At 38.8% G+C, this 21910-nt stretch overlaps 1 protein-coding gene across 3 annotated transcripts in view; it reads right to left on the bottom strand.

The window, feature by feature from the left end:
- The window catches only part of DOCK10 (dedicator of cytokinesis 10), a 270818-nt gene that overhangs the window by 80956 nt on the left and 167952 nt on the right, over positions 1–21910 (bottom strand). For all 3 annotated transcript variants that reach the window (XM_040450863.1, XM_040450862.1, XM_040450864.1), the window contains exons 9-19: positions 21756–21841; positions 21397–21480; positions 21120–21275; positions 14590–14594; positions 13414–13630; positions 13104–13223; positions 11835–11917; positions 6806–6928; positions 3775–3854; positions 1549–1736; positions 980–1045 (exon numbers count right to left, since the gene is read on the bottom strand). In XM_040450863.1, coding sequence (XP_040306797.1) covers positions 980–1045; positions 1549–1736; positions 3775–3854; positions 6806–6928; positions 11835–11917; positions 13104–13223; positions 13414–13630; positions 14590–14594; positions 21120–21275; positions 21397–21480; positions 21756–21841 — 1208 coding nt within the window. The remainder of the gene's footprint in view (positions 1–979; positions 1046–1548; positions 1737–3774; positions 3855–6805; positions 6929–11834; positions 11918–13103; positions 13224–13413; positions 13631–14589; positions 14595–21119; positions 21276–21396; positions 21481–21755; positions 21842–21910) is intronic.

Here is a 21910-nt window from a genome sequence, read left to right as displayed (position 1 = left end):
ATTTCATTCCTCTGACTCCTAGAAACTGGGAAGATCTGGCCACAGGCCCACCGAAAAGAATTATCCTCTCTTTTTATGGGTTACTCTTTGTTGTTTGAAGTCCCTTACAGAAAAACAGTCTACATCAAATGTGAACTTTGAAAAATGACATCCAGTCACAGTATGCAGTTTGTATAAACCGCGTGGTCTGATGGATCTTATTAAATCATGCGATCAACTGCAGGGACCGACTTTCCAGAGCCATTTCCCAGCTCCTCGGTCGCTGGGCCACACCTTCCTTCCCTGGATGTGGGCATCAAACAGGCCCGCTGCACCAGCCATCAAGCTCGTACACAGCAGCCCTGCCACACAGGCCGCATGAGGGCCCGCTGGGATGTGGCATTTGAAGTCAAGGATGAGGAATTGAGAGGCGGGCTAATCTCTGAAGAGGGCAGTCTTCTAAAGGGGAATCTTTGCATTTAGTCACACTAGAATGGTTTCCTTTTTCCCATATCGTGAAAAGCTAAGCAAGGCTACAAGTCCGGCCTTTCCAGTAGATGCAGTTAATGATGGCTATTAGATCAGGCACATTTTAGGAAATCTAAAACAGATGTATTGAATTGCTCCTCTTTTTTCTTTTCTTTAAAGTTTATTTATTTATTTTGAGAAGAGAGAGAGAGAGAGAGAGCGAGAGAGAGAGAGAGCACACGCCCAAGTGGGGAATGGGCAGAGAGAGAGAGAGAGAGAGAGAGAGAGGGAGAGAGACAGAATCCCAAGCAGGCTCTGCAATACCAACGCAGAGCTGGACGCAGGGCTCAAACCAATGAACCTCGAGATCACGACCTAAGCCAAAGCCAGACGCTTAACCGACTGAGCCACCCAGGTGCCCCAAATTGCTGCTCTTTCAATCACATTCAGATAAAAAGCTCCTTGGTGGCAAAAAGAACCTGGGCACCTGCCCTCCCCCTGGATGCTGGGTCCCCGTGAAGACTTGGCTCACCTTCACGGGCTTGGCACCTTCTTCGTCAGAGTTTTTGAATTCAATGCACACGGTTATGTTTCGAGCCTAAAATTACAGAGAGGGAAAATGGAAATTGTAATTTCCTGTTAAATAACACCAAAAAAACAATCCAAACGTCTAAAATAAGTAGCTTCTAATTAAATCTGAAAAATGTATAATGCCCGACACTTTCTTATGACATTATCCACAGTGTTCAGAAATAGCAGAAGGATTTGGAGATATTATTTAAAAGGAAGAAAAAACTCATATCAAAAGGAGGCAGGTGTGCTATTTTCGGAGTATCTTAAGAAACTGAAAATAAAAGAAGTCTAGAACAAAATAATTTAGGGCTGATTTTAGAAAGGATTATTAATATGTTATAATACGGTGCGTCCTTAAGCACCTTTAAGGTGAAACTCATCACTGTCCCTTATGAAGCATTTTCTGCAAATGGATTTTATTCCAAAATATTGACCTATGATAATTTGTACTTGAACTTTCAAAAAACCCTCTTAATATGGTCTCAGTAGGGTGCAGAGAGAGTATAACATCTTGGAAGTATATTGTACCTTGTTGAAACATTTCTGGCTATCATACTTGAGGTGCTTGGGGTAAATGTAAATTTGATTTTTGTATACTCTATAAGGACGACAATACTTTGTTGAGTCGTAAACAAATTCTTCCACCTCCACCGTGGGTTCTGGTTGAGCCGTCACATCGAAAGGCTTGACAGGGATAAAGGACGATGTTACACAGTCTTTAAAAATCAGAAAATAAGAGTTTGTCATTCAACTTGATTGTTTACAGTGAACAATACTTAACATATTTTAAAATGAACCCAGTTGAAATAGAAACTCCATTTGTAAAGGAATTTTTATTTTATTTTTTAAAGTTTATTTATTTTAAGCAAGAGACAGAGGGTAGGGGAGGGATAGAGAGGGAGAGAGACAGCATCCCAAGCAGGCTCCACACTGTCAGTATGGAGCCTGATGTGGGTCTTGAACCCATGAACTGTGAGACCGTGACCTGAACCTAAACCAAGAGTCAGACGCTTAACCAACTGAGCCACCCAAGAGCCCCAAGTAAAGGAGTTTATGTTAAGTTATGCTAGCATGAAAAATTTGTAGGAGGCAAAGATGACAGATAAGCTATTTAATATTCAAACTGATGTCTCAAAATATTGGTAAATCTTTTGGATGGATTTATAACTATTTTCTTTGTGCACTAGGCTTCACATAGAACGTAAATTTTAGTTAATGATTCTCCAAGCACGTTAACCTGCGATTATAAAGATTAACCCACCGGCATTTACTGTAACATAAAAATAATACACATATTGATATATGACCAAACAAAACTTTGTCCAATGGGTCTATCATGGGTAGTACTTAATGGATTGATAGTAAGTTTTCTCTATGGAATGATTTCACAACACAAGCCTGAAGCCCCTCTGCATTATTTGATACAACTATTTTTCTCTCCAGTTTTTCCAATCTTTAAAAATCTAGCCTTGTAGGAACAGCCTAAGGAAAATACAAAAAAAGAACAATTTAAATTTTATAAATCAAAACTTATGTCACTAAATAGTTTGGAGGCTGATGTTGTGGTTACTGGAAGACAGGAAGGCCTTCTACCTTTCTTTACCCCATCTGGAATTTTCCTGTGTTCAAGAAAGCAAAATGGTTAGCTAAATATGCTTGGGAATCAGATTACATTTTTTTCCCCAAAAAACCAATTATGGTATTTTTATTATATGTTCAAGTTTCTCTAATGTCCTACAGTCATTTCAAACGGATGATTTTAGCTTTCTCTTTTGTTACTTTTCTCTCCTACAGGTAATAAAAGACACATCCCACAAATCAGGTAGAGGCAGTGGCTTAGTTTATTCTCTGCTTTTCCACCCCAATCAATATAAAAGTGATCTGGAGCCATGGCTTAGTTTAGAATGCTCATTTTATTTCAATATTAAAATGATTTGTGGAAAAATTATGAGAATGAAAAACCTCATAGTGTTAATGGGGATTCAATATCCTGCAGTAATAATCCTCTCTCTGTTTGTAGTTCATTTTAGGATGCCTTTATTCATTCTTTGCATCATTGAGAAAGTCACTAGAAGGCATAATCAGAAGTAACAAAACTACACAAACCAGTCTCACGCCTTGAGAAATAGATTCTGAGATTCTTATTTATAAGTCTAATAAAAGCTCCTTCTAAAATTCAGATTTTCACTGACATAAATGGGACTTTTGACCATGTTCTGAGGAAGATACATGCTCTCTGGGTAATAACAGAGTCTAAAAATATTCCAGTTCTAATCACCACATGGTCACTTGGGGTGTTCAGAGGACCCCTCTGGCAGCACAGTGTCGGGGGGCCAGCCCTGTATTTTGAGTCAGAGGAACTGAATAGAATATAAATTCTCCCATTATGCGTTATTGCTTTATCCATCTATCTGAACCTGCCATTCCTCATTTGCAGCCCTCCAGGGTTTTGAGGATTAAATGACATAATTTAATACCTTGCTGGATGCATGGTATTAAACCAGATCAATATTAGGTTACACTGAATATAGTTCCTCTCCTATCATACTTACAGTTTGTCTTAATGGAAAAATAAGAAGCCCCGAATTTCTGTAGAATAACGAATTCCATTTATCCCAAACTTTGAGAAAAAAACCTCCCAAACTATTATAATTAACCAGCTATCCAACCAACCCACCAACCCACCAGCCAACCAACCAAAAGACCACTAACTATTCAGAACTCTACAAGCAAATCATGACATCATCATCATACTTGGATGCTCCAAAGGAATGTTGTCCACAGCAATATCCAGGCTTCCAGGGATGGTCTGTGTTTTGCTTATTCTGTCAGCCCTGTGAAAGCGGGGAACACGAACACACACACACACACACACACACACACACACACACACACACACTGAATTATTCTAGTTGTCAAGAAAAAAGTCAACTGTAAATCTGAGCTTTGATAGGAGTAAACAGTAGAACCCTAAACGCCCTGGTGAAAGATTTCATTTAGCTGGTTTTATATTGAAAAACTAAGATTTATGTAATCTTGCAAATGAAAATAGAAATCAGTGAGGGCTCAAATTACAGGTATTCTGACGAATGTCTAGATGTATTTGCATCTGTTTTGGATACCGCGTACAGAAATGGCCACACAAGTACAAGAGTAAATAGATAGTTTTTGTTAACAAAAAGTACTAGTATTTTAATGGGTTTAAGTGATTTACTTTCATGAGGACTCTTTAGAAGTCTTTTTTTCTTAATTTTTTTTAATGTTCGTATTTATTTTTGAGACAGAGAAAGACAGAGCATGAGCGGGGAAGGGGCAGAGAGAGAGGGAGACACAGAATCCGAAGCAGGCTCCAGGCTCTGAGCTGTCAGCACAGCGCCTGGCGCGGGGCTCGAACTCACAGACTGTGAGATCATGACCTGAGCCGAAGTCGGACGCTTAACCGACTGAGCCACCCAGGCACCCCAAGACTCTTTAGAAGTCTTAAGGGCAAGGGTGGTCTTTGCTACAATTGTTAAGTGGACGGTCTGTTTGTTCCCTCTTCACCAACAATCAAGGAGGACAAAGAGCCTTTCTCTGCCCTTGGTTCTTCTGCCTTCTCCCTCTTTTGTACCCACCCCCCCTTTGTAAATGTGTGCAGACACCCTCTCACCAAGTATCCCTGACCCCACATTCTCCCTTTCTACCAAAACCTTTTTGCCTATCCTCCTTCCTAATGAGATGAAAGTTGCTGATAACAGTTTCAAGTTAGGTCTTCTAGAAAACCTAATAGAATAATTATAGTGGTGGGTCAGAGCCAGCTCTTCCCAGCTTATGAGAGCTGCCTGTTAGGTCTTCAATTACTTTGCCTGCTAGTTGTTAAATACAGCCCTTATTAAAAGTGAAATTGTATCAAATTTCCATTAAACAAATTCTATGACACACCAAGGTAATAATGAGCAAAGCGATCAAAAATGATCACTTAGAAGTATTTAACTACATGGTGAGATATCCATGAATGTGTCTGGTGGAAATGTTATATGATGGTGCGCGCATCTCTTCCAAAACCCATGTTCGGCGAAGTCCCATCAGGAGCTTGAAATCAGCAATGCTACCATTTACACGACAGAAATTGGCCATCAGTACAAATCTGTTTTTCCCCCTTGAGGGTCAGACAGTCAGGGTTTATCAGCACACTGTTGCAAATAAATACCACAAAGTGTGAGGGGTCTATGAAATAATTTAATGTTTTCCCAGAGGGACATTATGTATTCTAGATGCCCTATAACTGCCAGAGTGATAATTTTCTTTTCTATACGTGGACAATATGGGCTTTGCAAGAATATAATCTTCTGTGAATATCAGATTACCCCCAAACATTTTGTCCCTTTTGTTCTGCTCAGCATTGTAACTTTTCATACTTTCGTACACTGGCAAAAAAGGTAAAGAGGTAAAACACTATTCGCTCCCACTTAGTGGCTTCAGTAGCCTTTGGGAAGACTATGGTAGGAGCTTTGACCTGGAAGTCTGATGAAGTCAAGAGCAGGGGGCATCTCCTCATGTAAGGAGTGGTCTTGTAGGATCACAAAGCAGTAGTTTCCCCCAAGATTTTACTTTTCACCTTTATTTTGCTTTCTAAAGTTTGTATTCTTTTTTTTCAGAATAAAAAACGAGCATTGGGAAAACTTCCCTTCTAGTTAAATAGAAACATATTCTCTACTGACGATACAGAAGGTATTAGTTATGTTTGTTTCATAGTAATGCATTATTTGTGCTTTGGATAAACAAAATTAATTGACAGATGATCGTTGATTCTTAGATGGGAGAGGTAGAGAGTTAACATTTAGGGATGTTAGGGATTGGGTCTCAGGGGACTAACAGTTTAAGGGAAGTTGCTCGTCATGAAAGATCTTATCATCGCCTGACGTTGAATGCATGGTGATATTTAAAAGATGTTGTGGGTTTTATTAAGTTTTTTCTTCTTTTAGCACTAACTTTCACTGTGTTTTCTAAAAGCATTGGAATGACAGAAATATTATGAATTACTATAGTCACAGCAATGAATTTCTCTGTGGAATTTCAAAACATAGTTCTAAAACTCCTTAACATCCTTCCTAATTAGAGGCGTCTGTGTCTCTGTTATTTTAATCTGGGCTCTGTGGCAGCCTAACAGTATATTAATGGCAGAAATGCTACTGCGAGAGTTTCGGGGCCCTGGTCTTAAGAAACTGGTAGTGATCCTTTTCTCTCCCTTGGGACACTTACTCTCAGAAGCCAGCTCTCTTTCCATGAGGAAGTGATAGTATCTCATGGAGAGGCTCCCAGGGAGAAGAGCCAAGGTCTCTAGTCTACAGCTCCCACTGAGCTCCCAATCAATAGCCAAGTCAACTTGCCAGTCATTAAATGAGCCATCTGGAATGTGGATCCTCTGGTTCCAGCTGAACTCTGCCAACTGATGCCATGTGCAGAAAAGACAAGCTCTCCTCTCTCAACCAGGCTCGAATTAGAGACTCATGGAAAATAAATATTATTCTTTTAAGCTACTAAATTTTGGTGTGATCTGTTACAGAGAGATAATAGTTATCTGACATGGTTTTATGTTTCACACTCCTTCCATATGATTGTGGCAAATTTTCTTTTGTTAGGTCATTGATGCATATGTGAAGTCATCTGTAAAGCTTCTACTTTCTGGGGGAGTTTGGCCATTTGAGAAATCAGGTTAACCAGGTATTGTTTATGCAGAGTTAATAAATCAATAGTAGCAATGTAGCTGATTCGTGTTAATTTCAAGAGTATCCCAACACCCTACCTTCTGTAATCTGACACTAGTTTTAGGAGGTCCTCGGTTGAAATCTTGCTACTTTCTTGTCTATACAATGGTGAAAATCTTGAGTCTCTGTCCACATTTCCCTGGTTGTCCTTAAATACTGATCTGAAAGAAAAGGATATTTATTCAGATTGGTATGTGAATATTGTTTACCGGGTTGTGTTTTTAAGGTGACAAATGATTCAATTTCCCATCTGTAATGGAAGAAACTCTAGGAACTTATGAAATAAAAAAACAAAAAAACTCCTTAGACAAAAGTTTCATTTAAACACTGTATTTGTTGTCTTTAATTCCTTATTTTCAACTCAGTCTCTAGACAGACAGCAGCCCACCCATATTCCAACTACATCCATTTATGATTTAGTAACATATCAAAACTTTGGAGGATTGCGAGAGTGGAGAGGAACAGGTTAGTCCTTTTTTCATTACTTTCTGGGCAAGCTAGGGCTACTTTGATCTGGATGGTGCCATCAGAATTTATGAGTAGTGAAAAAGGGGTAAGGTCGTACATGTGGGTCTAGGGGGCCAGACTCTTGAAACATTCTCCTGGAGATAAACATGCCCACGTCCTAAATTTTAAGACACAGACAAAGGTAAACTAAGGAACACTTGAGTCAGAATCTTGTATTACATAAAGAAAGCACCATGAACATGAGCCATTGATTGTCTATTTCACTGGAACTAGACAGAGTTAGTTAAAACACGTAAGTTGTTTTTGTCCAAACAGTATAGTAATGTCAGGCAATACAAGCTAGTATACATAACATGCTTAATGTTAGCTTTTCTCCTTCAAAATTAATTATACTCTGTGCCTATCAAAAAAAATTAGAACCGTGTATAATTGATTTTCCAGTAATCTTAGAGAGCTGCTGAAGTTTTATTTCTTCTAGCTTAAGGAGCTTGACTAGACTATTTTATTACTCTTGAAATTAACCAAAGATTTCCGAATACCAAATAACCAAAATACACAGGCTGACGTGGCCATTTAGATAGATATCTAATCATAGAGCTGTAGTGTCAAATAATACCGAAAATGGGCCAGAATCATATTTTTTAGACTCCTTCCACCTTTCTGCTCATTTTTCTCTGTTAAGTGGTGAGTGAGGGGAAATTTCTCATTCTGGGGAAGCAGAATGAGAAACTATTTAATTCGAAGATTTTATTTAAATATCACACAGGGCTTCTGTTCGGGTGTGTGGCATGTTGAAACCAATACGATGTATTTTCAACACAGGAGGAGGTCAAACTGACCTTGAGTAGTGTTGTTGTTGTTTGTAATTAACCAGCCACTACAAATGTATCACTGGACGTGAGCTGTAAAACTCGCTCCTGCTTGTATCCGCAGCTCTGTCCTGCAAACAGCTCACTTACACTGGACACGCTGTAAAGAGGGTGAAGAACGCAGGGCCAGGGAGACGAGCTGCTCACAGCCCCCTACACGCTGTCCTTGCTTAATAAATATGCTAACTGGCAAGAGAACAGAGAAGTGACTCATGCACACAGATGGTTTCGGGATGGCAGGATGCTGTGCCCCGTTCCAGCTGCCACAGTTGGGCAATGATCCGTATATGGTGAGGGTCTCAAAACCGCGACGTTTGGGGGATGACTGAAGAAAGTGTGGGGTTTAGCTGCAGGAAAAGAAGCCCAGGTGTCCCTGAGAGCCTCAATCACGAGCAGCACGAAGAGCTGTGACACAGAAAGAATGGGGCATATTTCTGTAGCTAATGTTAAGACAAAACACAAAAGTAATTGTCATGCAGTTGAAAAATATATTTTTTTTAAATGAGTTATTTAATCACTAGACCTATAGAAAGAAGGAAGGAACCATTGTGGGATGCACTTGAGTTTTGGTCATTGGGAGGATTCAGAGGTTGGACAACCGTTTGGTGGGGATGTTGTTAGACTGTGTGCCTTTTGTAAACACATAGATGGAAGAATGAAGTTTTTAATTGAGTTTTGTTCAATTTTAAAGAAATTCCAGGGTTGTGTGCCAATCCATTTAGAATATCATGTAAGGTGGGTTAAAAGGAATCAGAGTTGGGGCACCTGGGTGGCGCAGGAGGTTGGGCATCTGACTTTGGGTCGTGGGCTTGAGCCCTGTGTCAGGCTCTGCATTGACAGCTAGGAGCCTGGAGCTAGCTTCATATCCTCTCTCTCTTTCTCTCTCTCTCTCTCTCTACTCCTCCCCTATTTGTGCTCTCTCTCTCTCTGGTCATAAGCTAAATTGTCAATTCTACCCTTTTTAAGTGGCAGTTGATCTTAAGGGCCAAAGTGTTTTAGGGTACACTCAAAGCTACACTGTTAGGCAAACTGCAATCTAGAAAATATGGTAGGAAAAAAGGAGGCCAAACATCCAGCAGAATCAATAGAATATTGAAATATGTCAGCTAATGGCTTGAGTAACCACGAGCCCTCCTCTGATGCAGTTGCCATTTTATTTGAAGCAATTTCCACATTGCGAGGGGGACTAAAATCTTCTTTGGCTGGATCTGGTACTTATTTTTGTGATCAGTTATTCCAAGGGGTTTAACATGAAATCTTTCAAACTATGCTGCTAACCATTTTTTTTTTTTCTGAGATGTCAGAGATGTTTACGTGAATGTAAACCATGTATTTATGTGCACAAATTGGTGGTGCCTCCTGTTTCCTAACCTACAGCCAAACCACTCATCAGGCATCAATGGAGCATGAGCTTGTGGTTTTGTTGACTTTCTTGTCCTAGACGTAATTACTTTGATAGTCAGGAATATTGTCAGCCTTCTTAGAAACCTCATCCGTCTTTCTTCCAGCATATTTTACTAGACAACTTCACTGTACAATTGTTACTTCTTCTCCTAACTGATCAATAAAGGGTAATGCTTTTCCTTCTCTACCCCACAATATTCTTCGCTGTGCCAAATTTACCAGAAAGGGGGACTTGTTGCAGAAAATATGATCTCCCCAGGTGACTTAATAATCATATAAGAATAGTGACTTCAGACAATGGTTATCTTTTACTGGGTACATATCTGTGCTTGTTAATCTCTGCAACAGTAGATTATGTATTATCATTCCTCTTTTATACATTAAAAAAAAGCTAGGGTAAAGATAGCCTATGAGTACTTGCCTAAGTTCATTTGGCTATTAAGTACAGTATAGATTTCAAAACCAGCTCTGGCTCTCAAATGACTGCTTCTAAAACCTCACAACAGTGCTGAGCCGTTTAACAGAAAATGTGTTTGCCGTTGTAAGTTTGCTATACTGGAATATTTCTCTTTTGCCAAAAGATATCATATTATGCCCCAACAGGTTTTCTTGTGGGAATTGAGAATACTTATCAACATGAAAGAGTTTAACCAGCAAACTATGACTAGTTATCCTTTCTCTGGAAGCTTGGGAGAAATAAAAACAATGAAATTCAACATAAAGGTTCAGTATATTCGGATAATGTCTGTTCCAGGCATCATGTACTGGCATTAGCTGTCCCTGCAGGGCGAGAGGCACAGAGAGACAGAGTGATACGTGTGATCCACTTTATGCCAAGTGCTTTCGTAGCTGAGATTGCCTCCATTGCCCACGAGGCAGGTCTTGTCAGTTTCATCATGTGGTTGGGACCCTGAGAACTGGGAGGAAACTGGAGTAAAGTTACTGTCCGTAAGTGGTGGCCTGAATTGGACCGTGTTTGTCCAACTCCTGGGTCTGGTCTCTTTCTCCCTCACTACAGGGCTGTGTTGGACAGACTGTGCAAGTCTGTCCTGGTTTCCTGTTGCTCATATTTCCACCTTTCCCTCCCCTGCACCTACCTGCCCCCGACTTCAAATAACAAGCTCACAATGATAACAAATATTGGTAGATTCACTCTGGTTATGCTCATCCCTGGGTACTGGGAGACCTAAAAATGGCAAAAATTAACAGATGCTGTCTTCCTTCTGAAGTTACCACCATTGGGACAATGTTACCAATGTTCAAAGGAATACTTACTAGGCTGTCTTACTTCATGGCACGCTAATTAACCTATTTTTATTTATTTATTTTTAAAAATGTTTAAACTGTTTATTATTTATTTTTGAGAGAGAGAGAGAGAGAGAGAGAGAGAGAGAGCGTGAATGAGAAGGGGAGGGGCATAGAGAGGGAGAGAGAGAATCCCAAGCAGGCTTTGCACTCAGTACTCAGTACAGAGCCCCACATGGGGCTCAATCCCAAGACCGTGAGATTATGACCCGAGCCGACACCAAGAGTTGACTGCTTAACCGACTGAGCCACCCAGGCGCCCCAACCTTTTAAAGTTAATTTGGTTTATACATTGCTGACCTTTTTGTCCTCGTGTCTATGACAGGCTTTTCCTCTTTTAAGAAATTCTTACAGACATAAGGATGCAAAGAAATTGAGGAGGACAACTGTAATTGATCTTTAACCAGACCCGAAAAGCAATTCTTGTTCTTTATGCAGAGGTTCTATGTCCGGGAGGATGATTCCATCCTTAGTGTCGACATAACTCAGCGTTTCCATCAGAAAGTGAGCCAGTACTGACAAATCTGGCTATGCTAATCAGTGCCAAAATCAAAGAGAGCTTAAATGATCAAACTGATGGTTTCCTCTGGACATCCATACATAGGGCTATGCCCTACACATAGATGAAAATACGCAGCTGCATAATAAATCACAATGCTGCCATTTCGATGTTATGCACACTAAACTCTCAGGCCTGATATAATGTCAAGCGTTTAATAAACCAAATATGCATAATAAACAGGTTATGACTTTGATCCCACCAAGAAGCCGTAGCATATCTGGTCGTGCACACACTGTGCACATATCATAGCCCCAATCTATTATACTCTGTCTTGCTGAATTGTCTTGTAAAGCACATGTTTCCGGAGAGCCCCGAATGTTTATGAAGATGACACCATTAATATTTTTCCAGGTTTTGGTATATCACACATAACAGGAAACAGAGAGGTGTTCAAACGGAAGTTTCCAACGCAGACTTGTAAACGTATGACTGTTCTGTTGGTTACAGATGTCAACCTACCTTACTGCCCAAGCAAACGGCATGTGGTACTTCCCCAACTTGTTGCAGAACTGCCTGTTGGATTTCAGTATCTTTTGTGCATGCTAAGGGAAAAGTAAATAAAAATATTGTTTAGAACACCTCTTCCCAAACAGTCCAAGGAAAACACTAATAGATACTTTTCCACATTATCTTGTACTGAAACTCGGAAGGTCTGTCTGTCTGCCTTATTGGCCTGCCGATTCTGTCTTGTAAAGAACCAAATGATCTCCTCTGTGTTCAAACTACTGTATTATGTTTTTCTTTCTTTTCACTCTGGAAATTTCAAATATAGAAAATACGCTTGTCTTGGAACAGCGACTTTTTCTTCCCTTTTATCAGACTGGAAAGGTCTTACAACATCGAATGGAAAGCGTTTTCAAATTTACACCCACAGACCATCTTATACCCTTATTCGTTATGGCAGAGGTTGGCGAATGTATTCTGCAGAGGATCACAGTAAGTATATTGGGCTTTGTGGACCACGTGGTCTTTGTCGTGGCTTCTCTGTCTCTGTAGCAGGAAAGCGGCCATTAGGCAATCCGTAAATGATGGAGTGTGACTGTGTAAATAAAACTTTATTGACAGAAACAGGTGGCAGGTGGATCTGGCCTGCACATTGTAGTTTGCCAAACCCCGAATCTCATGAATATGTTAAACACTGCCCTAAATTGTTACACATGCTCAAATTCCATTGTTATGCAGTCTTTCCCTAATACATTTCTCTTGCATGAGAAATACAGACTTTTAATATTTATTTCCTACCAACTAGTAACATTCGATTATTAAAGACAATATGGTTGGAGAAAAAAGAAAAAATTTTCTGTTGTCCTATCACTTGAAGAACTCCCAGCACATCCTTTACTCTGTTGTCACTTCAGTGTTAGAATAATTTGACCTACAGTTATCTGTCTTACTCTTTCACTTAGTTCATCATCAGTAATCTGTATTCACTTGCTTTTAGTCAGATTAATCCTCACTTTTCATTATTGCTAACATTTTGATCCTTGGAGTGAAAATTTTATACACATTTAAGTTGATTTCTACTGAGATGATCAGAAGTCAGAAGCTACTTGGTTGAAACACATACACCAAGGATATATACTTTAAAATTTGCCCGATGGATGTTCGTTTCAGTAACCAGCGACTATTTTGAGACTTACATTTACCAAGCTTGATAATTCATTAAGGCAGTGTGATTCTATATCCTGAAAGCAGCCTAAATTATTTATGGAAAAGATTATGCATTACCTTGGAGTCCGGATTTTTAATATAAGGTTCAGCACCACTTGCAATGTTCCCCATCAGTACTTTCTCGATTTTGGCCACCAAAACAATGTCAGAATGTGGATTGCTTACAGAAAATATAGCCTGTGTACGAAGAAAACAACTAATAAGCATCTAGGGATGCATCCTGAAGACATTCACAAAATTTCTTTTTTTTTTTTTTTTAAAGGGACAGCTTTTAGGGAATTTTTAGTTGGGAAACCAACTGTATTCTTTGGGTAAGAATGATGAAACGAGCAGTTTCAGGGTTGTCACAAGTAAACAAAAGTGCAACCTGCTTTGGAAATTTTAGCCATTCCTCTGGAAATCCCTTGACGTGAGGTTCTTCTGATTGCCTTGGGGAAACAGTGTCAATGTTTCCGTTTTCCAAAGCCACGGAAGCCCCTGAGAGCATCTGTCTGACAGCAGTGTGATTTAGATCCACATGAAAATCCGCAGAAATCTTCCTGCAGTCTCTGAGGTCATAAAGTGCCACACTCACAAAAAAAAGGCTCAATCTGCAGGAAAAAAGAAAGAAGCGATGGTTTTGATATAAAATCGTCATACATGCAATTGCCTCTTTAGTACATTATTTAATAAAACAGTAGATAAGAGAAATTACTATTTATATATGGTATAATATTGTTCTTTAAAATATACAATATATATTAAGTGGTAAGTGATTAGCAGTTTTGGAGATATATTCTGAGACTATCCCAATGTCCTGATACTCATCAAACCTAACTCACCTAATGCTCCATTGGTAACTCCCACTGGAATCAACTCCCACTAAGACGGCTACCAATGGTGATTTTCTAGTTCCATCATTCTTTCTATATTTACTAGTTGGTATTCTGTAATGATGAACCTTTCTATCTCTCTTCCTTCCTCCCTCCCTCCCTTCCTTCCTTCTTTCTTTCTTTCTTTCTTTCTTTCTTTCTTTCTTTCTTTCTTTCTTCCTTTCTTTCTTTCTTTCTCCTTCCTCCTTTTCTTTCTTTCTTTTCCTTCCTTCCTCCTTCCCTCTTTTTCTTTTTCTTTCTTTCTTTCTTTCTTTCTTTCTTTCTTTCTTTCTTTCTTTCTTTCTTTCTTTCTTTTCATACCTCCAAGTATAGACTCATGGATTACTACTACTTTATTCAATAGATTTCAATCTCTTACTATCATTATTTATATTGATGCTCAAATTGTTTCAGATTTGGCTAGAGGTAGCTCCCGTGACTTTTTGGTAGATTCCATAATTTTGGGGGCACTTCTTCACTCAACAAGATGTTCTAGGCTCATTGGATACTTTCAATGCCCCAGTCATTTCTCCATACAGCTCTGGTACCTTTCTGTGAGGGTGACATTTAGAAACCAGGATCTCGGTGCTCATTATGCTCATTGTTACTGGGACGCATACACATATGCACACACACATACACATAGACATATCCATACACATAACATTCACATCTACAAGGATTTCTTTAACTCTATCTGTACATGAATATTTTATGAAATATTATGAAAACTCATGAGTTCATGTTGATACTTCTATTTCAAATTCAAATCAAGAAGGGTTAATTCAAGCCTTTTCCCTATTCATATTTCATGTAACTATTTCCTCCAATAGTGAAAAATTGGCTCTTGTTGTCATTGACCTATTTACTTATTTGTTCAATCAATTTACTTACTGTTCAGAGTAACCAGTCTGCCAACCACAGCCACCTTCTCGAATTGTCTCCTTTGTACCACCCTGCACAGTACCCCAGATCCTGACAAAGCCAAGCACATTCCATTTCTGTGCCTCCACATAGCTTTCTGCCTCCCAGTATGAGGACTTCTTGGTTGGTTACCCAATTCCAAGCCTGTGAGTAGTTGCCTCTGTACCTCTCACCACCATGCTAAGAAGGAAAGGGAAAATGTGAAATAAAGAGAAAATGGGAAGGTAATGAAAGATGGGAAAGAAAGGGAAAGTTTCTTGGTTGAGTTTTAAAAAAGGAAAAAGTAGGTAAAGCAGTGGTTAGAAGGGGCTTCTAGGTAGATTAAGTGACATGTGCAAAGACATAAACACAGGAAAGAACATAAAGGCATGAAAGAATGCATTTGTGGGAGATGCATTTGAGGAGCATTAAGGAGGTATACCCAAAGAACTTAGAAATCCATTGGGTGTTCTCATTGGTTGGACAGAGGTGTTCACAGGGGTATGCATAAAAGAAATTTCCCAGGTTTGGAGATGTAAGAAACTAAGTGGACGGCAATATCATTCACTAATATATAAGATAAAGATACAAAGATGAGTTCTGGATGGTACATAGAGTCGTCTATAGGACATTCCAATCACAGTTGGATATATGAGTTTTGAGCCTGGCCAAAGAAACTGGGCTGGGGATGTGGACCCAGGAGAGTTTTGTATGTGGTTCTTGTTTAAGCCATGAGATAAAGAGAAGAAAATTAGAATGTTATCCTGAACAATATCAGCATGCAAAAGATAGAGGTGGAGTAGGGAAAAAAGGCTGTAAGGCGACTGGGGGGTGGAGAGAGATTAAAAAAAAATATATATATATATATACACACATATATATATATACATATATACATATATATATATATATGTTAAATGCTGCTATCGTAGAATCTGAAGAATGATTCCAGAAAGATGAAATTTTCAACAGAAAACTGTTAAATGCAACAGTTATTAAATAAAACAGGGACTGAAATAAATAAATATATGTATATGTACATAGTTACATGTCTACACATAGAAATCATTATGTCTATGCAAATAGATATAATTACATGTCATTAACTACAGATTTCTCAGAATGGAATATGCTTCCCAAAACATTTTTACTTTCGTTTATGTCACTGAATTTTGAATTGATGCCCCTCATATATCAGTGTTCTGTGGGCAAGCAGGATATACACAAAACCACATGATATTGAATGTTTAATAGGTATCTCATGTGCTTTGAAACACAGTAATATGGCTAGCTTATAATGGGGTTGTTATTTTATCCCTTAATACTAGTCATATTTGCCAGCTGCCCTACTGTTAGAAACAGAGCTACACATATAAAATGAAATTCAATAAAATATTAAAAAAATAAGACAATTAAAAAGTAAAAGTTTCCCATTTTACCAACTGAATTTAATTTAGAAAAACTTTTGGTTTGTGGTAGTGGTGGTCTGCAAGAGTAGAAAATGCAAAAATTACATGAAAGTAACTCAGGCAGGAACTCAAAGCACATTGAAGGTCAAAGGAAAAAAAATCTTATTATTTGTCATGAATTGGTGCATTTTGATTTTCACTTCTGCTTGGTGAATGGAAATAAATTACCTACTTTGATAATCCATCAGAAATTAAAGCTCATATGGTGATTCATTTATTTCTTCCAATCCACTTTTTCAACTTAAATGTCAAATCTTACTTTTTGAATCATTGGCTTTTCAATAAAGATTTGTTTAATCAAGCACTTGAAAGCCTACCAAATTAAGTCACAGGCTTATGTTTAGAATTCTGTATTTTCTTAAATAAAAATCAAGAACATTATAATTTTAAAGTAGCTCTGCTGTGAAGCAGGCTTATTTGTTCACATTTTAGGAATCAATTGCTATTTTCAAAGATATATTTTATACTAGAATACCGTCAACTTGAATTTGGTTCCCGACGGACTGACTAAAAAATTACATGCTGTCAAATATTGTTTCCTCATCATGGAAAAGTTTTAAAAAGAAGCTTTTTAGAAGCTCATTCACTAAATACAGGAGTTGGATCTTTGGCAACTTGAAGAAATATTTCGATTCACTTAAAAAAAATGCTCTCTGAGTTAAAAACAATGAGTTTAAAAATAGCTACATTAACAAAAGAGTGTCACTCAATAATATACAAAGATTTTTAAAAACAATGCCATTACATAAAAAATTGCTGTCAAGTTTAGGTGAAGCTGTTTTCTTAGTTTTTATTTTATTGTTTATAAGCACAATGAAATTGTTTTTTACAAAGTCATTTTCTATTTTTTTAACACTTGTATCAATTTTAAAGTAAATTAAGTACAATATGGACATCCAAAGCACTCCAAATAAACTTGTCTCTCAGGCTTTACAGATATAAAAGGGCATACTGATGCTGGGTTCTGATCTTGGGCGTGTTCTCGTGCTTGGCAAGACTGGCCCAAATACAAACATTAAGCTTCTGAATATGAGTTTTAGTACAAGGAAAGGAATCCATGTGGAAGGAGTCATATGCCGGGCACTGGAAAGAAAAGCCCATTATCTTCAAGTTTCAGTTTCTAAATTGGATATTTTAATCACACTTAAGGATATGCATGGTCAAAAAAAACCACATTTATTTTTATTTCATAAGATGGCTAAATGCCATTATGATTTGGGTTACATTTTCCTGATATTTCCAAGTGGTTTCAAGAAGCAGCTTCCAGGGCTTTTGATTTGTTTTCTTTTGTTTTTTAAATTTTAATCCTGAATGAAAGTACATTGATTGTTCCTCCTGACCATTTCACTCCATGGAAATTTCTCGTTCCACAGTCCCAGGTATCCTCCATGTTGGCATATCTGCTGGGCTCCTCTCTGGGTTCCTGTTATTCAGCTCCTCAGCACCATGCCACACAGCTGACATGTTCCCTCTTGGCTCCATAGCCCAATCTTTTTTGGTTTAGCTCTACTTCAATGGCCATTCCTTCTTAGTCTCCTTTGGTCATTTCTCTATTCATCTTTTATTTATTTATTTATTTATTTATTTATTTATTTATTTAAGAGAGAGAGAGAGAGAGAGAGAGAGAGAAAGTGCATGAGTGGGGGAGAGGGGCAGAGAGAGAGAGAGAGAGAGAGAGAGAATCCTGGGGCTTGATCCTATGACCCTGGGATCATGACCTGAGCCCAAATCAAGAGTTGGTCACTCAGCTGACTGAACCACCCAGGAATCCCTCTATTCATCTTTTAAAGGTTTTGTTCCTGGCCAAACCTTTCTATTCATACAGAAATTCCTAAATGTGACCCTCCGGGTCACTGTATGGACCAGACTTCCAAGTTTATACCTAGTTCGTGGCCACTCCCTTGAGTTCCAAACTTGTATTTGAATCTACCCAAAGGACATCTCTGTTTGGATATCTGGTGGGCCTATCAAGCTTAACATGCCCATAATGGAATTTGGGGCCAATATCCCTCCAATCTGCTCTTCATCTAGTCTTGCCCTTTTAATGGCACCACCATGCATAGAAGTATTCAAAGCAAAAGCGAGGGACTCATCCTTGAGATACTCTTTCCCCTTGTCCAATAGATCAGAGAAGCCTGTCTGTCCAATTTACCCAACATCAGTCATATCCATCCATTTCTCTCCTTCTTCCTTGCCAGTCCTAGTCTATGCCATGCAATGAACTAGGTGGCAGACTCCTACCTACCATCCTTGGTCAACTCTTATTTCCTCCAATTCATTATTTTTTTTCTGATGGGATCTTAAAAATCAAAAACAAAAACAGAAATCGAACCACACCATTTGAAAGTGTTTTAAATCCTTCAATAGCCTCCACTCAGGATAAATGCAAACACTTCACTACAGCCTGTACCTTACATAACCTTCCCTTGGACTGTCCTTCCCACATTATCTTGGTCTGCTCTTCCCTTCGGCACCTACTTCCTGTTCCTAGAACTTGCCAAGACTTAGTTGGCATTCACACTTGCTCGTTCTCCTGCCCTAGAATATTTTCCCATGACCTGACTTATCCTTCTCACCTGTTAGGTCTGTATTCAAATGTCACCTCCTGAGAGAGTCCTCGTATGACCACTCTACCTAACGTGACCCATCTCCCAGTTCCTCTGTATCACATCTGTCATACTGATTTATTTCAAACAACTGTAAATAATGTACAACTCTCGTGTTAATTTATTTGTCTTTTAAAAAAAAATTTATTGTTTGTTCTTTTCAAAAAGAGTCAGCCTTCAAGAGGGCAGGGGGCTTGTTATCTTGTTCCCTGCTGTTTCCTGAGTACCTAGACAAAGTCTGGCTCCCAGTAGGTGCACAGAGTAAGTAGCTGCTGAAAAAGGAATAAACATGACTTCCAGTACTATCATTTTTACTCACATACCTACTGCCCGATTATAGTTCTAAAATGTGAGAAAGTTCCATTGTGGGGGAAGATTCTTGCTGGTGAGTCAGCTCAATTTTACCTTGTCAACAAGATTCTCATGTGCAATACTGAAAACGCCAATACCTTGCATATATAGCATTCGCAAATTTCCAAGCAATTTCCCACCTATTAAAATAACAGTTAATATGTAATGATTGCTTATCAAGCATCATCCAAGTACTTTCCATATATTACTTCATGACTTCTTCACAATAGTCCTTTGAAACAGCTACTGTTATTATTATCCCATTTATAGAAGAGGAGAGGGAAGGTAAGCTACCTGCCCAGCGTGGCAGAACTCACTGATGGGAAGGCGAGGCATACTGACCCAAGAGAGGCACATTATCACTTGACTCTCCTCATTCAATCTGAGGTTCGTAGCATGTGCCATTATCCCTCTGTTACACCAGGGAAAATGGGCTCAAAGAACCAGTGCCATGCCTGAAGACCCAAGGGCAGCAGGTACGAAAGGGTCCATCCTTTCTTCAAGCCACACACTGTCACGGCTAATAAGTCTCATTGAACTTCAGCACGGAGATGTGCATGGAATTGTGTGGTGCTCGGTCTAGAGAGAAAGCTTAACGCTGTTTTGTCTTCTAAAAAGCAAATATGGCTTATAATATGGATCTAGAAATAAGTTTTCTTCTTTGAGGTGGGAGATGATAATTGAGGGATGATTTATCAAAAATTAAAATGGACTGCATTAAAAACAATGAAAGGGGACATACCAGTACAACAACACTGACTTGGATTGGTGGTGGGATTATGTATAATTTTTCTTTCCTTATAGTTCAGAATTTAATGTTTATGCTCGCGGAATGCCCCCTTCCCACAAATAACTTTACAATTGGTCTAGGGGTGCCTGGTCTGCTCAGTCGGTTAAGCATCCCACTCTTGATTTTGGCTCACATTCATGATCCCATGGATCATGAGTTTGAGCCCTACGCTGGGCTCTGTGTTGACAGCAGGTAACCTGCTCGGGATTCTCTCTCCCCGCCTCTTTCTGCTTCTTCCCCACTCATGCTCTCTCTCTCTCTCTGTGTGTCTCAAAATAAATAAATAAATAAATAAATAAATAAATAAATAAATATTAAAACAATTTTTATACAATTGGTATAGAATTGTCCCCAGACTACTAGGAGAGAATTTTCTTTCTTTCTTTTTTTAACTATGAAATTTATTGTCAAATTGGTTTCCATGCAACACCCAGTGCTCATCCCAAAAGGTGTCCTCCTCAATGCCCATCACCCATCCTCCCCTCCCTCCCCATCCCCCATAGGAGAGAACTTTCAAGACAGTCCACTTAGCAGGAAAAGGAATCTTATGTTGATTTAATGAATGCTGTGGTGGTTCCCAAATATCAGTGAAGCACCTTTTTTTTCCCTCCCATTTGCCTATACTATTATTTAATATTTATCCAATATTATTTTACTTGATTCACTATGTAGCCTTGTCTTAGGCAGTGATAGCTGTGAAATCTCAGAGTTGATTTGTTTGTCCACACTATTCTCTAATATACGTTCAAACAAACATATAAATATAAAAATTAAAAAAGAATTTGACTTAAAAGCCATCTCAGCCACCACCAAGTAGATATAAACAATGCCTTAGGAAACTCTGAACCACTGTGCGATTGAATGGAAAGGACACTAGAATACAGTCCCTTTGACACTTTTTCAAGGTAAAAGGAACATTTTACGGTAATACGTCCGCCTCAGAACTCGTGCATTTTTGTGATGTGGAAAATGCTGTCATTCATACTCCCTGGTGCACTAGCTGGTGTGAACTCAGTGCCTGGGATTATCAGGAATAGAAAAGATTTTGGCCAGGGTGGTGTGATATTGGCTGATCGGCACTGGATGTAACAGGGGAAACTTACATTCGTTATTGGGTCATTCTCATTCTCCGTAACACATCCCTGAAGATTTAAGTTGAGAGCTTTACAGATGATCATGATTCTCTTGGCGGCTTTTTCTTCAAATGGTTTGATCCCAAGGTCGGGTTCGAAAAGGTCCTTTTTCTGAAGTTTCAAGGTCTACAAAAAAGGTGGAAGGTTTTTCTCAACAAATCCCCATCATAAAAAAAACAAATCCTGAATTCTAAACCACAATTGTGTGGATTGAGTTCACGCTTGCTCAGAAGGAATTTCGACTTACATCTATATCTGGATCCAGCGAGAACAGATTTAACCTCTCCGTATTTCGAGTTGTTTTGACAGTCTCTTCAGTTTCTGTGAGGTACTGCAGAGAAAACTGTGTTAGCTCTTGGTAACCAACTATCCAAATACTTACAGCCTGGCCCCCTCCACATGGCCAAGAAATTGCCCCTTAGTATCATCACTCTTTTAACATCATCCATTAACACGCGGCAAATCCGATCAAAACATGCTTTTGTTTTTTGAGTGTTGCATTTCTTAGTTTAAATTTTAAAATACAGCATTTCCATCTTTTCCATGAAAACAATAACTAATAAGTAATTCAAATTTATTTGCATAGTAAAATGTCGGCTTTATTACTTTTGCGAAGTCTGGGTGTAGGCTGTTCTCTGAAGACTCTGTTTCCTCTGGTGTGCTTTCACAAGTTACAGAATTATCCAGCGAATCTTGAAAAGATACACCAAGACAGATTAATAAGTAATACTCATGAATCACACATCTCTCCAGGCTGTGGC

The sequence above is a fragment of the Herpailurus yagouaroundi genome, unplaced genomic scaffold, assembly GCF_014898765.1.
Source record: "Herpailurus yagouaroundi ecotype Mexico unplaced genomic scaffold, PumYag 202, whole genome shotgun sequence".
NCBI lineage: Eukaryota > Metazoa > Chordata > Mammalia > Carnivora > Felidae > Herpailurus > Herpailurus yagouaroundi.
Note: the sequence above shows the minus strand (reverse complement) of the source record. Positions and strands in the feature narration are given on the sequence as shown.